The 16,448-nt window shown below is 44.5% G+C and overlaps 1 protein-coding gene across 5 annotated transcripts in view; it reads right to left on the reverse strand.

Annotated features, from left to right (window-relative positions):
* Window positions 1–16,448, reverse strand: part of CDON (cell adhesion associated, oncogene regulated) — a 129,217-nt gene that overhangs the window by 54,038 nt on the left and 58,731 nt on the right. For 2 of the 5 annotated variants that reach the window (XM_053269658.1, XM_053269654.1), the window contains exon 1: window positions 9,692–9,980. The exons of 2 other annotated variants lie outside the window; for them this stretch is intronic. In XM_053269658.1, the coding sequence (XP_053125633.1) occupies window positions 9,692–9,806 (115 nt within the window). In that variant the 5' untranslated portion in view covers window positions 9,807–9,980. Of the gene's footprint in view, window positions 1–9,691; window positions 9,981–16,448 lie in introns of those variants that run through there. One more of the 5 variants, XM_053269655.1, reaches the window with a different exon arrangement.

Below are 16,448 nucleotides of genomic sequence, written 5' to 3' on the forward strand. Positions count from 1 at the left end.
TTGAATTTTTCTATACTTGGCCTCGCTTAGGTTATCCCTAAATCTGATGTCCGAGTTCTCACCAAACTCAATGTTTTCATATGTACCAGGTGCAAGTGTTCTGTTGGGCCATGTTTGAATAGTCTAGCATTCAGATTATGAATCCACACTCAAAGATGGCCACTCAAACCAACATTCTGAGTAAAGTGGCAGCATTTCATGGAGAAAAATTGAGCTTTATTCCAAAATTCATCCATAGTTTTGATCAAGTTGCAAAATAGCAGAATTAAGACAACTGGCTTTAATGTCCCCTCAGCAATTCATCACTCCTTGGAAAGGTTCTCTTGGACTCAAGTTAATAACTGAGATGATGCATCTTCCTATATCGCTGCTGCCCGATATAGGTGTTTCCCATAGTCTGGGAAATATACCAGCGGGGATTCGAACCGGGAACCTCTGGCTGGCTAATCAAGTCATTTCCCTGCTGTGCCATTAGGTTCCAAGTTCCCTCCCTGGCTTCTCCAAGATAGGGCTGAAAGAGACTCCTGCCTGCAACCTTGGAGAAGCCACTGCCAGTCTGTGAAGATGATACTGAGCTAGATAGACCTATGATCTGACTCAGTATATGGCAGCTTCCTACGTAGGTGGCTACTTCTACAGCAATTCAGGTCATTAGAAGCCTGGAGCCAGAGTTTAGCTGGCACATTCCAGAACACACAAACCTATGAACAGACTGGGGAAACCTGCCCTTCTTTCCTGAGGCATGGAGCCTGCCCATCTCTGCCACCCACTCCTGCATGCACTCCTGCCACAGGTAGACTGTCTCATGCTACCTCCCACACATACATGCTGCAAAAAGGGAGAAGGAATGCAGCTGCCATCTTGTTCCCTGTAACAAGGATTCCCAGATGCTGTTGACTACAGTTCTCATGACCCCCAGCCAAAGGCCATTGCAGTGGGGGATGCTGGGAGTTGTAGTCAACAGCTGGGAATCCCTGTTACAACGAACACATTGATCTAGGCCTCCAAACTAACATCTTGGACAGAGGCACAGTGGTGGGCGATCTTCGTTCCTCTTCCCCAAGTTTGCTATCTTGCAAAGCTGCAAGGGAACCATCTCTCTCAATAGCCTGGCTACTAAGGTTGTTCACACACCCTTTTCATCTCCTGGGAGATACTACCAAACTAGCATCACCACAGCCATCAAGTTGCTGCTGCTGCTCCCCATCCTCTTGGAGAAGCACATTCCCACTGCCAAAGCAAACAGCCTGCAGACACCCCCGCCCATTATGTATGCCTCATGGACTGACCTGATTGCTCCACACACCACGGTTTCATTCATGAACTCACCAGGTTTCATTCATGAACTCACCACGGCAGTTTCTGGGGGCAGAGGGATGCTCTCCCCCTTCTTTTCAGCTGAGTTCTTGGTTCTTCACCAAGATAAGAAAGTACAGTAGTAAGGGCCCAAATATTTGTTAGTAGGAGGCTGATAAGAGCCAAAATCTGTAGTTAACACAACACTCAGACTTCAAGCACTCCATGTTACCCCTTGTCAGTGAAATGTTCATCTAGTAAGGAGTATTTACAGAAGTTCAACATCAGATAGCGGGTCACCTAGGTATCTAAGAAGTTTGCACCATTCAGCTATAAATTCAAGTTAGGTGCCAGCTCTGAGCACATGTTCTTGCCTAGGAATTATATAAGTGTAGAGGTAAAGTTGTGCCATCGAGTCGGTGTTGACTCGTACTTCAGTATTTTTATATGGATGGATTGTTATAGCTCAGAAAGCCTTCTAGTTCATGAATGTTAAATGAAACTTATTTTTAGAGGGCAGTTAAATGTATGTATGGTAATCCCAGTCACAGTTAGCAAGAGATCTGCCACAGGTTTCAGCCTCCAGGAACTTTTTCTGAATGTCCAGAAAGTTAGGGATATTTGACATACATAAAGACTCCAGAGATGATGATACAAGGCAGGTCCTCCGTACAAAAGCAAACAGAGATCTCTGCGATTTACTGATATACTTGCTTAAATTCTGAAGCACACTAAACTGCCAGAAACTGACAACAAAAAGGAAATGATACATGATTCACCATACACTGTACATGTATAGCTAAAAATATTCATTTGAGCTGTAGCCATAAGCAGCCAGATATGTCTTACGCATATTTCCAAGACAGATATCAGTACTATACAATATGCCAAGGGGCCCAAATGCATCTTTTGAATCATTTTTACTCTACACTTAAAGAACAGGCCTGGCCACCTTAATTTTAAAGCCAGCACTGGGTTTTTAAAACACTACCTTTAAGCTATCTATACTTATCTCAGGGAACTTCACAAATATGGCTTCACTGTGCTAAGGAAGAAGGTATAAGAACTGGAGATAACTTCCAACACCTTGTCCTGTACATGAGTGTTTATTTTTCTGATGAATACACCTTAGCATAAAAAATTGTAATCCCTGGATGACCAGACTGCATTTGTGTCCAGTCTATGCCTATGCAGGGGTAGGCGAAGTTGAATCCTCAGCTGTTGCTGAACTAACAGAGATCCAGTTGGCAGGGACTAGAGACAGGGCCTTTTTGGTTGTGGCCCCCGACTTTGGAACGCCCTCCCTGAAGAGCTTCATCATGCTCCCTCCCTCAGTGTTTTTTAAAAACATCTCAAAACGCACCTTTTTAAGGAGGCTTTTTAATGCTCCATTATTGTTTTGTTATATCTGGTAGGTTCTTTAGCTTATTATTATTTTCAGTTCAATCAATCAATCAAAGTTTATTACGGTCTATGACCAGCACAACAAGGAATTTTCAGTTTTAATTTGAACCTAATAATTGTGGTTTTTAATCTGACATTTTAAAATATTTTGTTAATTTTATTACTTTTATTGTATCTGTGTCTATCTTATTGTTGTGAGCCGCCCCGAGCAGTAGTACACTGGAAGGGCAGGGTATAAATATTTCAATTTTAAATAAATATAATAAATAAATAACTACAACTCCCATCATCCCCAGCCAAAAAAACCTGCCTTAAGAGCATGCTGGAGAGCAAACCAAAACAGAAGGGTAGCTGGAGTCTGTTGACTGACAAAAAACATAAACAGTAACAGGGGGGAAAGATTCCCAGCAATTTTTTCCCCCTTTCTCCCCATAAATGGCCCTTTTGGAGTTTAATGAGTGCACCATCTAAGTCACAGAATAGTGGCCACTGCTTTCAAGTTTACTAAACAGGTATTCAGACATTGCTCAGCCTAAGGAGCTGGCCAGCAGAGGGAGTACAGAACAGCCAACCATCTGCCCAGCTGAGCAGAATATCTGCAGCACTACCAAACAGAGAGGGCAACGAAATAAACTGATCCCTATTAACGAGAAGTGCAAGAGAAAGAGTAGTGTGCACAGAAAGTGATCTGCAGTTTCCCAGGAGTGAAAAACATTCTCAACGATTTGGTCAGAAAGACAATCTTATTCAACTGACATTGAAGTGTAATTTTCAGCATCGAGATTTTGATGCATGTCAAGTTTAGGAAGAACAGATGCTATTGTTAACCCATATTACAAAGCCCGCAAATGATATTATTGAAACTATCATATGGGAACATAGGAAGCTGCCATATCCTGAGTCAGACCATTGGTTTATCTAACTCAGAATTGTCTTCACAGACTGGCAGCGGCTCCTCCAAGGTTGCAGGCAGGAATCTCTCTCAGCCCTATCTTGGAGATGTTGGCAGGGAGAGAACTTGGAACCTTCTGCTCTTCCCAGAGCAGCCCCATCCCCTAAGGGGAATATCTTACAGTGCTCACACATAAAGTACCCCATTCAAATGCAAACCAGGGTAGACCCTGCTTAGCAAAGGGACAATTCATGCTTGCTACCACAAGACCAGATCTCCTCCTGTAATACCATAATACTGTAATACCAAGTACAATATTAGTTCTGGTGTCATTCAACAGAACCTCAGTTCAACATTTCCTAATGCTTCATCCTTTTACTATGCTGATAATGGAACACTATTAATTGCACTCTCAGTTCCACATCAAACTTAATTAACTTTGAATTAAAAAATTACAAACTTTACCAAAAGTATCAGAACTGGTTTCAATAGTTTATCATACGCAACAGACTGGTCTCAGTCAGGGAGAACTCTTTACATTTTTCCTCTGCTTTCTTATGCTCCTATGTTGACATTTCCAAATGACACTAGAAACATTACTGGAAGGTTAAACAACTAAAACTGGATTCCAGGTATGACTGCAAATTTGGGAATTGCCCGAGATAATCTTATCCAATACTGCTGCAGCAAGCAAAACTTAACTCTGCACATTTAACCCATGTACAAACATGATACTGTAGTTACAAACTGAACATTCACTGGAACAATGCTCTTCTGTGACACTACTACTTTCATACAATGTGGCAGTTTCATTCATTGCAGATCTTTCAATATTAGCAGCATATCTGAACTCTGAGAAACAAAGTGCCCCACAAGAACTGTGTGACTTGCCTCAGTATTTATGGCCAGGCAAGGTGTGCCTTGGTTTCTGAACATGAAGCATTAATGGCTCAAACACTGAATCAGGAAGTCCATGTAATGCTTAAAAAAAATCAATTGCTCAAACAAACCTTTCAATTTTTTTTTTAAATGTGGTACCCAGTGCAATTCACATATCCTCCAAAATGTAACTGAATTTACCAACTTTGTTATTTCTCAAGCATTGCTATTGTCATTAAATTGTTCGATTCCCAGAGGTTCTGAATTTTCCTACAGTTAAAGATGCCTCTAAATGAACAGTCAGATATACTTCTCCCACAGGAAACACACAGCTGCTGCAACTGCTTGTGTTCTTAGAACACAAAACCAAACATTTGCATATTTTATAAAAAATCATAGAAAAATATTGAACACAAACGTAGCAAATGAAAACTGTTAATTTTTTAATAATTACTGTATTGCAATCATTGCTTGTCTATATTTTTGGTGTAGAGTAGGTTATAAGCAGACAAACTGAAAACAGCAAGTTTAAGAACCTAGTCAAGATTCAGAAACTTAGATACCAGTATAATGGAGACAGTGCTTCAAAAGCTTGCAACAACACAAAACTAGTTGAGCTTAACTAGATAGAACACCACACACACACAAATTACTATTTGATGACAGTCAAAAAAAACCCAACGCTGGCAGATGAAAGATCAAACCTACACCACTGCCTTTACACCCTACTTTTCAAAACTCACCATTCCACAAGTATTAACTGCTTGAATTGAGATTGGTTTCCCACCAGTTTGCCTCTTCAGACTGAGAAACAAGCAATCCTGACGGTTTCAATAGTAAGAGTGGATGAGCTAACTTTAGTGCCCCAAGTTCAGCACAGTTCTCCTTTAAACATCAGTGTCTTGACTATTCGTATTCTTTGGGGCTGGGCTTTTCTCTCACCAGAAAAGCTGTTAAGTCATGCCTTGATTTTAGATCTGCCAACATATGGATTCTTCTAGTGCAGCCTCCCCCCACCTATCATCAAGAGTGATATACTCCTTGTTCTATTCCCCCCCACCCCCCCGCTACCAAAAAAAGGCACTGCAGGGCAGAAATTCCTCAGGTGCTTGCTAATGGAATTCCCAGGGTCTATGAGCCGCTTCGGGGATCAAGAGATCTCACAGCCCCTGCTGGGGTAAGAAGCAACGAGTCTGTTCCATTTAATCAAATACAGAATGAATTTTCAGCCCTATTCACTAGGTTGTCTCCAGGGCTCCAAAAAAGCACCAGGGAGCTAGAATCACACTAATGTGGCTCTTTCAGGCAAGTATAATTAGTTTGATTTTAAACAGCCACATTAATATCACCTCCATACTATTACTCAGATTGTGGATGACAGCGATACTGTAAGTTTCAAGACTGAAAGGGCTGGGGGGGGGACACAAGATGCAAAATATGCATTCTGCACAGGACGTTTCCTATTATTTCATACTGCATGACTGCACTTTAGCAACAATACAAGACACTCTTTAACCCCTTGGAGCATAAAAATGAGCTATTAGTAATCTTTCCACACTCGCCCCAGATTTAACCCTCTTAAAATGAAGTCCACTAATGTGGCTTGGCTTCATTATATTGATTATATGCCATTTTAACTTCTGATGTTGCAACACATGCCAAATAGCCTTTATTGCCAACTGTTGTGGCAGGTAAGATTGTCTTTGCAGTATGTAATTATTGAAAATGCAGACAGAGAGAACTAGAAGCCTAACCATTCACCAGTCCTGCATAACAGTGCCAGAATATTTCATAATAAATAAGATCCAATCCCTAATATGTACACTAACACAAAAGGGAACCCAAACCCTCAGCTCATAACACACTGAGCATTAATTTTACATGTTTTTAACATACCATGGGGCATTAAATTATATACTCTCCCAATAGCAATTCTGTACCGAGTTCTCTCACACTTTTACAGTAAAAACAGTGCAACAGTTCTTGTTTCAGTGCATACAAAACTCATTCAACACAACGTTGCTGAACTGAACAAAGTCTAAACACAACTGATTTGATTCACCTTAAAGTCAAACCACCTGCAAGAGTGAGAAAGAATAATGAAAACTTACTATTATAAGCCAGACCAACACAATCCAACTCTGTGCTTCCCTCCCACCTAAAAAATCTTGTAAATTTCTCATTAGAGGAAAAGCACACTTTAATGGTTAAAGAGATCAGTCAAATTTCAATTAGACAAAATGCATGGTTAAACAGAGTCACAAGGGATCTCTTTGTGGCACAAGCAAGTCAACACAAGTGTGCTGATGAAAGGATGCAAATGGTAAACACCTTGCTCAGAGATTCCACTGAAATTAATGGGAATTACATAAATGTACTGCAGACTGAGGCATCAATCACCTCATTTGACTAATTAATTTGCTGAAAATGTTTGATGCTAAGATTTTCTGCCATAAACACAAAAGATCAAAGTGAGTTTATATTGCTGATTAACTAAGTAAACTAATCCTCTGATTAGGTACAGAGAAACAATAGTTTTCTATTTTATGATTTTCTCCCCTGCACAGCTCACTTGGGTACTAAGCAATTTTAACATGTGCAGAACAGGAGCAATACAGGCTGCTCCTGGTAAAGATGCTTTCTAGTTGAGCAGCACTTAACAGTTAATTTAAAGTTTCCAGACAAAATGTGATGTTTCACCTCGGCCCAGATGAGAAGCACCTCCCAATACGTTGCTGCTAAAAATACTCTTTAAGAAAAACAAGATGCAGCTTACAATTCCATGTTCAAAAAGAGCTGTGCCAGAGAGTTAATCAGTTTGAAGTTGACAACTGAGGCTTTCAATCACGTTTCCCACTGCAGTGCTAGGGATTGCCTTTGGTTCTATGAAAGGCACGTTTCTGACCAAGTCAACATCAGAAAGACTGCAGACATGGCTGCTGCTTGGGATCCAATTATCTTCTTCTCGGAGACTTTGTTATGGAAATGCAATATCAACATCTAAACACTGTCACCTCCACCAGCATGGAATGCCTCCTAGTTCATACAGGGAAACATGGGCTATTCTTCCTTCCAAATGCACACAACCAGAGCTTCTGAGAAAACTTGAGGAAATGCAAAAGCAAAAGGAACACAAATCTGCAAGGATCCTGGAGTGGTGCTGTGACCAACACAATTATATCTGACCCTAAAGTAGCAAGCTTCACTCACTACTTCCCAGGTGCTACATAAAGATTCAAGAACTGCCCACTGAGGTGGGAGCTGACGCAGACAGAGCATATTTTGACATTAAAGGCGACCCACATCAGGCAAATTTATGCAGACACAATGTATGCTTTATACAGACAGGACCAATTTCTGTTAAGGAAATCACGTGCAAAGGGATATAGGCAGACCAGTCAACACATCTCAGTCTCTGCCACATACACAAAGGTTTAAGAGGAGTTAAAAATGGGAATACAAGGCAGACAACTCCCTCTCAGGCTCCATACACTCCTACAGCACATGTTTATGTGTGGGACACACACAGAGCCAGGGGGCTGCATCTATTCCAGTCAAACAAACCCAGTGCTCCAGTGCATACATGCCACATCTGTATTTGCAATTTCAGCTGTTTGGAGTGCATTTCTGCGCAGAAAAGCAGGGAGTACACTCTGCCATATAGTCAAGCGCCCAGGCTTTGCATCTTTGCAAGCACTTTGCATCCAGAGGGAACGCCTAGAAAACAAACACTTCTTCCTCCAAGTACTAACCTGAGAGATTAGGGATATAAACACACACATAACACTCCCCTTCCTCATACTGTTCTGGGATGTTTAAAGAAAGGCACTTCCACCCCAGTTCATTCTTTCTGGGCATGTGTCTGTGTGTGTTTGTGCGATAGAAGGGAAGCCTATTTCAAGGTTAAATCAACTTTGCTCTCTCAAACCCACGTACACAGGGGCTTCTTAGAACCCCTTAAATGATAAACCCAAAGAACGAATGGCGACGTTTCCGTGAATTAGACAAGAGCACCCACTTCATGATACTACTGCAACAAATATTTATATACCACTTTTCAAGCAAAGCTCTCAAAGCCGCTTACATAGAAAAATAAATATTTAATAAATAAGAGATCCCCTGTCCTCAAAAGAGCTCACAATCTTAAAGGAAACATAGACACAAGCAACAACAGTCACGGAAGGGATACTGCACTGGGGTTGGATAGGGCTAGTTGCTCTCCCCCTGCTAAATACTAGATAATCAGCGCTTTAGAAAATGCCCCATTGCCCAGTTAGCATGGGATGCTGCTACCAGACACTTGGCTCAGATGCTTGGATAGAAAAGCCAAAGCAGCTGGGGAAGTGGCCATTAGTCTTCTGGGGTAATAAGCCTGCAAAAAATATTTGAAAGAGCCACTTTTGGGGGGGAAGGGAAGTCACATGTTTTTCTTCTCAGACTGCCCCCCATGAGGAACCCCAGCAACTGCAGAAACCCCACCTACCCACCCATTCCATGTGGCTAGTGATGGACAAGGACCGGAGAGACCAGAGTTCAAATCCCCATTCAGCCATGAAGCTCACTGGGGATCTCTGGGCCATTCACTACTCTCATCCTAACCTACCTCACAGGGTTGTTGTAAGAATTAACCTTCCTTGGAGGAAGAGCAGGCTTTCGACCTCTAAGGCACAGCCTTCGCCTCCCCCGCCCCACCACGGGCAGGAAGGAAAAGTGAAAATCCCACCACCCCACCCCCTCAGTGTACTCTCCACGGAAGGCACAGGGGAGAGGGCTGGTCTGGTGGTAGCAAGCATGCATTGCCCACTTTGCTAAGCAGGGTCCACCCTGGCTTGCATCTGCATGGGAGACCACATGCTTGAGCAGTGTAAGGTAGGAGATAGTGGCACCGCCCTGGGAAGCGCACTTGCATGTCTGCAGGCAGAAAGCCCCCCCCCACACACACACACACAAGTCTCCCGTCCCTGGCAGCATCTCCAGATACTCCAGCCTGCAACCTGGGAGAAGCCGCTGCCAGTCTGGGTAGACAATACTGAGCGAGCTGGACCGAGGGTCCGACTCGGGACCAGGCGGCAGCGGCGGCGGCTACCTATGTGAAGAACCCCCGCCGCCGCTCCAAGGCATACACTTTGCCCTCTCGAGTCCCGGGCTGCCCCCCGCCCCTCCACACACCCGTCCCCCCCCCCACCCCCAGTCTCCCGCCCCTCCTTCCCCCGCTCTCACCTCGCAGCGGCGGAGGCGGCGGCGCCCAGAGAGCCCTCGCTGCTGCTGCTCCCGCTCGGCGGCCGCTCCCCAGCGCATTCCAGGGAGAGCCGGCGAGGCGGACGGGACCCTCCATCCAACACCGGCTGTCCAGCCCGTCCCCGTCCCGTCCCGAGCCCCGCCACCGAACCAGCCGCGCTCCCTCGCGCCCCGCTCTGACTGGTGGACTGGTGGGGCGGCGAGGAAGCCCCGTGAACGCGCTAGCCACTCTCCGCCGCCGGCCCCCGCGCGCGCGCGCGCGCCCGGTCAGAGGCTCCTGAAGGGGGATCAGCCCCGCCCACCACAGGCAGGCGCGCGCGCAAGCCCACATCCACACACATTGGTGTCCATGCGCGCGCACCGAAGCCCCGCCTCCTCCTCCGCCTCTCGCTCCAACCTGAGCTCAAGCCCCGCCCACTCCCTTAGCGCAGCCAAAGAGCGTTCGACCTGCTCCCCCCGCCCTCCAGCGCTCCACCAGCCGCCTTCCTCCTGTCCTGAGTCCTGCTGCTCTCCTTCGCTTCGGCTTGGAACGTACCAACACTGCATACAGGGAAAAGGAGGGGGGAGTTGAGGGTAGGCGGCGCTGGGGGTTGAGCAGCTTCGTTTGCCCTGCTACGCCCTACTTGGAGAGGAAGAGGAGAGCGGCTGGCGCAGCTTTCTGAAAGGAAATGCCTGGCTCCAAACGGAGTCCTTGGTGGGATAGGGAATATGTGCGGTGCTGTCCTCCCCCACCCGTCCGCCACGCGTCCCTGCTCCGAGTATGGGCTTCTCCGAAAAAGAAAGAGATTACTCAAGGAGATCTAGAAACATGCTAAGTGTTTCAGCCCAGGCTTTTAATTAAAATTAATGTAATGTGTTATGTGTTTTTATTGCATGTTTTAATCCTCTGTTACGAGCTGCCCATAGAAAATTTGTTATGGGGCAACTAACAAAGTTGTTTGTTGTTGTTATTATTTATTATTTTATTTTATTAATAATCATCATCATCATTTTAAACTGTTGGTTTTACTTTTTTTTTTAATTCTGGGAATTGTTTTTATTCTGTGAAAGTGTTTTGTTTGCTTTCTTTTTTACAGTGTAGAGGAAGTATGTAAATATGATAGATATACATCTGTCATAAGTATGTAAATATGACAGTATATACATGTCTGTCCCAGAGTCACTGCCAAACTGTTTGGTGTAATGAGCTTTGCCACACACGTGGCTCTCCGATTCCACAGCGGCTCCTCAAGGCTCTGCCAGGCTGCTCCCCCAGCTCTAGTTCTGAAATTGCCGAGACCAGATCTACCTGAAGGCCATTCCTTCATCCTTTCTATGATGGTCAGCTGCTCTGAGAAGCTTTGGGGTGAAGAGGACTGGCATAATACATGTTCTTAAATCAAATAGAGTCTCAGTTCCTTATTCTTCATAGGGTGGGCAGATCCATGTAGAAGACAATCCTTCGGGTAGCCTGATCCCAAACTGCGGAGGGCTTTAAAGGTAATCCCCAGCACCTTGGATTGCACCTGGAAACACCCCAGCAGCTAGTGCAGCTCTTGCAAAACTCGTGTTCTGGTCTCTGCTGGGACTAGACCCCATCTAGATTCTTGCTGCTGCATTTTGGACCAGTTAAAGTTTGCGGTGATGTTGGGGGCGGGGGGGGGTGTCCTCAAGAGCAACCCCGCATAGAGTGTGTTACAGAAATCCAATCATAATGTAGGAGAGCAAGAGGATGCATCGATCAAACCAAGACTCACTAGTGCAAGAACTGATGCACCAGCTAAAGGAGGTCAAAGCCCCTGAGCCGTAGCACAGGCTGTGATATTCTGCTGATCAAGGAGGACTCCCAAGCTGCGAACTTGCAATTTCAAGGGAAAGTGCCGCTCCATCAAGAACAGGTTGCTAAACCATCCCAGAAGCGGCCTTATTCCGAGTCAGACCCTTGGTCCCTCTCGCTCAGTCCGTCTCACCAGGGTTTCTTAACCTTGGGCCCCCAGATGTTGTTGGACTACAACTCCCATAATCCCCAAGCAAAAGCCATTGCAGCTGAGGATTCTGGGAGTTGTAGTCCAACAACATCTGGGGGGCCAAGGTTAAGAAACCCTGGTCTACACTGACTGGCAGTGGCTCACCAAGGTTTCGGGTGGGAATCTCTCACAGCCCTACCCGGAGATGCCTGGGACTCAACCTGTGCATGCAAAGCCGATGCTCCACCACTGAGCAGCTGCTCCCTCCGAGTCGTCCTCGGGCAAGGCTCGTGTCCCAGGTACCCCCTCCATCACCCCCAGGAGCAAAGGGGCCATCCAGCACTAAAGGCAAAGTACTTTAGTAGGTGGAGGCCCACCCAGCAATAGGGATGTGCAAGGAACTGGGCGGGGGGGGGTGGTTCAAGAGGGTGGGGGGTAGGACTTTAAGGGTGGGGGAGGGTGCACTTTAAAGGACTTAAAGTCCTCCCTCCCCCCGTCGCCGAATGTTAGAACTGGCCGTAAAAGGGCCTCCGAACAGGTTCATGCACATCCCTACCCAGCAACCTGAGCTCCAGGAAGAGGGGGCTCCTGGCTCCTATGTAACCCTTCCATTTGCAGCCAGCCTTTGCTGGTCAAGCAGTTTTTCCTTTGAGCTCTGGTTTTTAGGGCTTGGCTGTCATACTGATAATACTGAGAACATTTTTTTTTTAAGTTTCTGCTATCAGGAATTGACTCACACTTGCTATTATCCAGGTGCTTTAGATTATCACAGAGATCACAAAGGAATATATGGGAGAAAATCATATGTAGTTGCCTTATAATTTTATTTATTGATGCCATTTTATTTCTCTCTCTCTCTATGTAAACAGCTTTGGGAACCTTTGTTGGAACGCAGTATATAAATATGCATCATATTAGTAATAATGACTGTACTCCTGTGACTGGCAACACTTCTCCAAGGTTTCAGAGAGGGCTCATCCCCAGCTGCATGTGAAAACTCCAGGGATTGAACCTGGGAATTCAGTGAACGTTCTAAACTGAAATGAGATTACGAATTTGAGGTTAATATTTCAGCAACTTGGGAATAGGGCATATCAGCCACCAGACCTCATAGTAGTTCATTTAGTGTGTTCATAATGGGAAAGCCAGCGTGGTGTAGTGGTTAGAGTGCTGGACTAGGACCGGGGAGACCCAAGTTCAAATCCCCATTCAGCCATGAAACTAGCTGAGTGACTCTGGGCCAGCCACTTCTCTCTCAGCCTAACCTACTTCACAGGGTTGTTGTGAAAGAGAAACTCAAGTATGTAGTACACTGCTCTTGACTCCTTGGAGGAAGAGCGGGATATAAATGTGATGATGATGATGATGATGATAAATAAATAAATAAATAAATAAATAAAAATAATACAGTCACCCCTCGCCAACTGCTAGGGTTCTGTTCTGGCAAAACTTTGCCGTTGGCAAATTCGCAGTTGGCGAGGCATTAAAGTCTATGGGGAACGGGGCTAGGGGAACCACGACCACAACAAGACCTAACAATAAAGGGAAAATACAAAATAAATTGCTAAAAAATTACAACCCCCCCCCATAATATCACCAAGAGCTGCCACCAAGAAGAATGAACAGTCAAATCTTTGAAAATTTTTGAGCCCCCCCGCCCCAATCACTCAAAGGCATTTTAAATTGGTAAGGGACAGCAAGGGTCACCAAGAGGGATGAGCAGATCGAACCTCTGAACCCTCCAAAATAGCTGGAAACACCCCCCTATCATTAAGAAAACCCCTCGCCAACTGCGGATACTCAAGTCGTGCTTGGCAAGGCATGACTTGGATTCCATCGGAAGTTGTATTCCATCTCTGGGCATGGCCACGGGGGCTGTCCTGGAGAGCACCCACCCTTCTGAATTTGCAGTGACCTCACCATATAGCATAAGCATCACTGCACAAGATGCAGTAAATCCACTGAATCTATGCAGGTCTGTGGCTGGCTCGTTCCCGGACAAGAAATGAACTTCGACTCATATTCTCGAGAAGGCAGATCTGGCCATGGTTACCCATGCCTTGGTCACGTCATGGCTGGATTACTGCAGCGCTCTACGTGGGGCTGCCCTTGAAGAGTATCCGGAAACTGCAGCTAGGATTCTATCTGGAGCTGCCCAGTGTGATCATATCATACCTATTTTGAAAGAGCTGCACTGGTTACCAGTGTGTTTCTGGGTCCAATTCAAAGTGCTGGTTTTGACCTTTAAAGCTCTTAACGGTTTGGGCCCAGGGTACTTGAGGGACCGCCTGCTCCCAAGGGTTGCTGCCCGCTTGACAAGGTCATCTGAAGGGGCTCTGTTCTGGGTGCCGACAATGACGGAGGTTCGGCTGCCATGCATGTGGGACAGGGCCTTCTCTGTTGCTGCCCCCAGACTTTAGAATGCTCTCCCAGTGGTCATTCGCTCCTCGGACTCCATCACAGTTTTGATAAAGCTTGTTAAATCTTGGCTTTTTATCCAGGCCTTTACATGCTTGTTTCTATTGCTGCTTCTGTGTGTATTACCCATGTATAGTTTCTGTCTTTGTATTTTATATATTTTAAATCAGATTCGTTTCATATTTTTAGCTTAATACTTTTAATTGTAATTTTATTGTATGTTTTTAAACTTTTGTAAACTACCTTGGGATTGTTTTTAATGAAAGGCGGTATATAAATTTAACAATAGATAAATAAAATATATATATATACCACTTCGCATTCCATCATGAAAGAAAGGCAGGATATGAATAACTTTTAATGATTTCAGGGCAAGTGGCTTTATAGGTGTTACTGCTCAATGCCCCCCCCGCCTCCCCGATGGTATATAGGTAATATTGGCAGGCAGGTAGATGGGCAAGCAAACTCACTATAAGACACCTACAAAATGGAGTTAATATATTTACCATCACCAGTAAGGAATGTAGCATTGGGAGTTCAGTTTTATGCCTGATGTCCTCAGAGACTATAGTGATGATATGCATGACAAATTCTGAAATAAAAATGGCCCTGTGTCATAAATAAACAGAACAGCTCATTTGCTAACTAGATTTTCTCTCCACTGGGAATCCAAGAACCTTGAAAGGAATGTCCTCGGTTTCACTCTAATCTTCCACTGAAACAAAGCAAGAGGGTAATTCTAATTTAGTTGAGTTTTACTATAGTAGAAATATCAAGAGATCAGAATATATTCCACACTTTGCTGATTTCACCATCAATTGGTTGTATAAACTGATCTTTGGAAAATGGCAACAGGTAGATTTAATTTTAATCCATTATCCAGCTAGTAAATGGATCCCATGAAGAGGTAAGTACAATGAAGCCAGCAGTGGAACCCTCAGTGAAACCAATTACCCTGCAGAGCAGAGGAGATTGTCAGCTGATCTCAAAAATCATAATGAGGCATCAGCTAAGATGCGCTGAGCCAAAACTATTTGGGGCTAGGTTCTTCAGGCCTCCAGCTTGGATGGCTTTTAAAGAGACAAATTCATGAGGATTGGTATATTAAAGGCTACCAGTCTTAATGGCTATCGGAAATCTCCAGGTTCAGAGGCAGGAAGCTTCTGAATACTAGTTGCATGCCTGCTAATGGCACCGCAGGGAAATGACTTGACTAGCAAACCAGAGGTTGCTAGTTTGAATCCCTGCTGGTATGTTTCCCAGACTATGGGAAAGACCTATATCGGGCAGCAGCGATATAGGAAGATGCTGAAAGGCATAATCTCATACTGCGCAGGAGATAGCAATGGTAAACCCCTCCTGTATTCTACCAAAGACAACCACAGGACTCTGTGGCCACCAGGAGTCAAAACCAACTTGACGGCACACTTTACTTTACATTGCCACAAGACCAGCACCTGACTTCTATAACTAGGGGCTGTTAGACTAGAGACAGAAATCACCAGTTCAGAATTAGAATTTATTCTTTGCAGGTTCAAATAGCTAGATGCTATATTCCTATCATTTTGATGTTCAGTATCATTGTCTCCTTGGCCCACTCATATCCTAAAGGCAGTAAAATATTTGATGTTGTTGATGACCAACATCTGAACTGCATCTTCTAAGCACTTATCTAGCTAGCTCCACCCAGGTGTATAGCAATGCAAAAGAGCAGTTGTACAGTAAAAGATCACCAACCCTCCAGTCAAAATGGGCCATGAGTAATTCAGGATCAGAATGATCTCATTTGTGGCAGCACAGTTCATATGGCTGTGTTTAGAATCCACTTGAACGTAATGGGTTTTTAGACTAACAACAAAACATGAAATGATGGAAGTTTGTATTCTGCCTGTCTAAAAGAAGACAGATTGTGGGCCTGCTGCTCGTTTGGCGGACTCTTAGGCGTTCTAAAAATAAGCATTTTGCAAGGATTAACATTGCTAGACAAAACAAGATTCTTCACTGCAGGCCTGCTATACTGACATTAATAGTGAACTGAAAACAAAGGGTTTAGATTAAGCAAAACATTTTCTAAAACCCCACCTCGGACTCCCCCAAGTTTTAAAACAAATATTCCAAAAGTTTGGGAAAGGGAGAATCTCAGAAATTGCCTGGCTCTCACCCAGAGAAGTGCTTAGAAACCGTAACACCATTAGTGAAAACATTTCTTTCGGGAATCCAGGATCGAAGGTTCTGTCACCTCCACAGGAATGAATGAGAAAATACAGAGCAAAATTCTTTCCAGGGGAAAGGCAAATCAAACCCACGGGAATTGCATTCAAAATGGTAAACGTCAACAGCAAAAAGACTGTTAAAAGACATGGGGCCTTGTTTTA

This window comes from Hemicordylus capensis, chromosome 8 (assembly GCF_027244095.1).
Source record: "Hemicordylus capensis ecotype Gifberg chromosome 8, rHemCap1.1.pri, whole genome shotgun sequence".
Lineage (NCBI taxonomy): Eukaryota > Metazoa > Chordata > Lepidosauria > Squamata > Cordylidae > Hemicordylus > Hemicordylus capensis.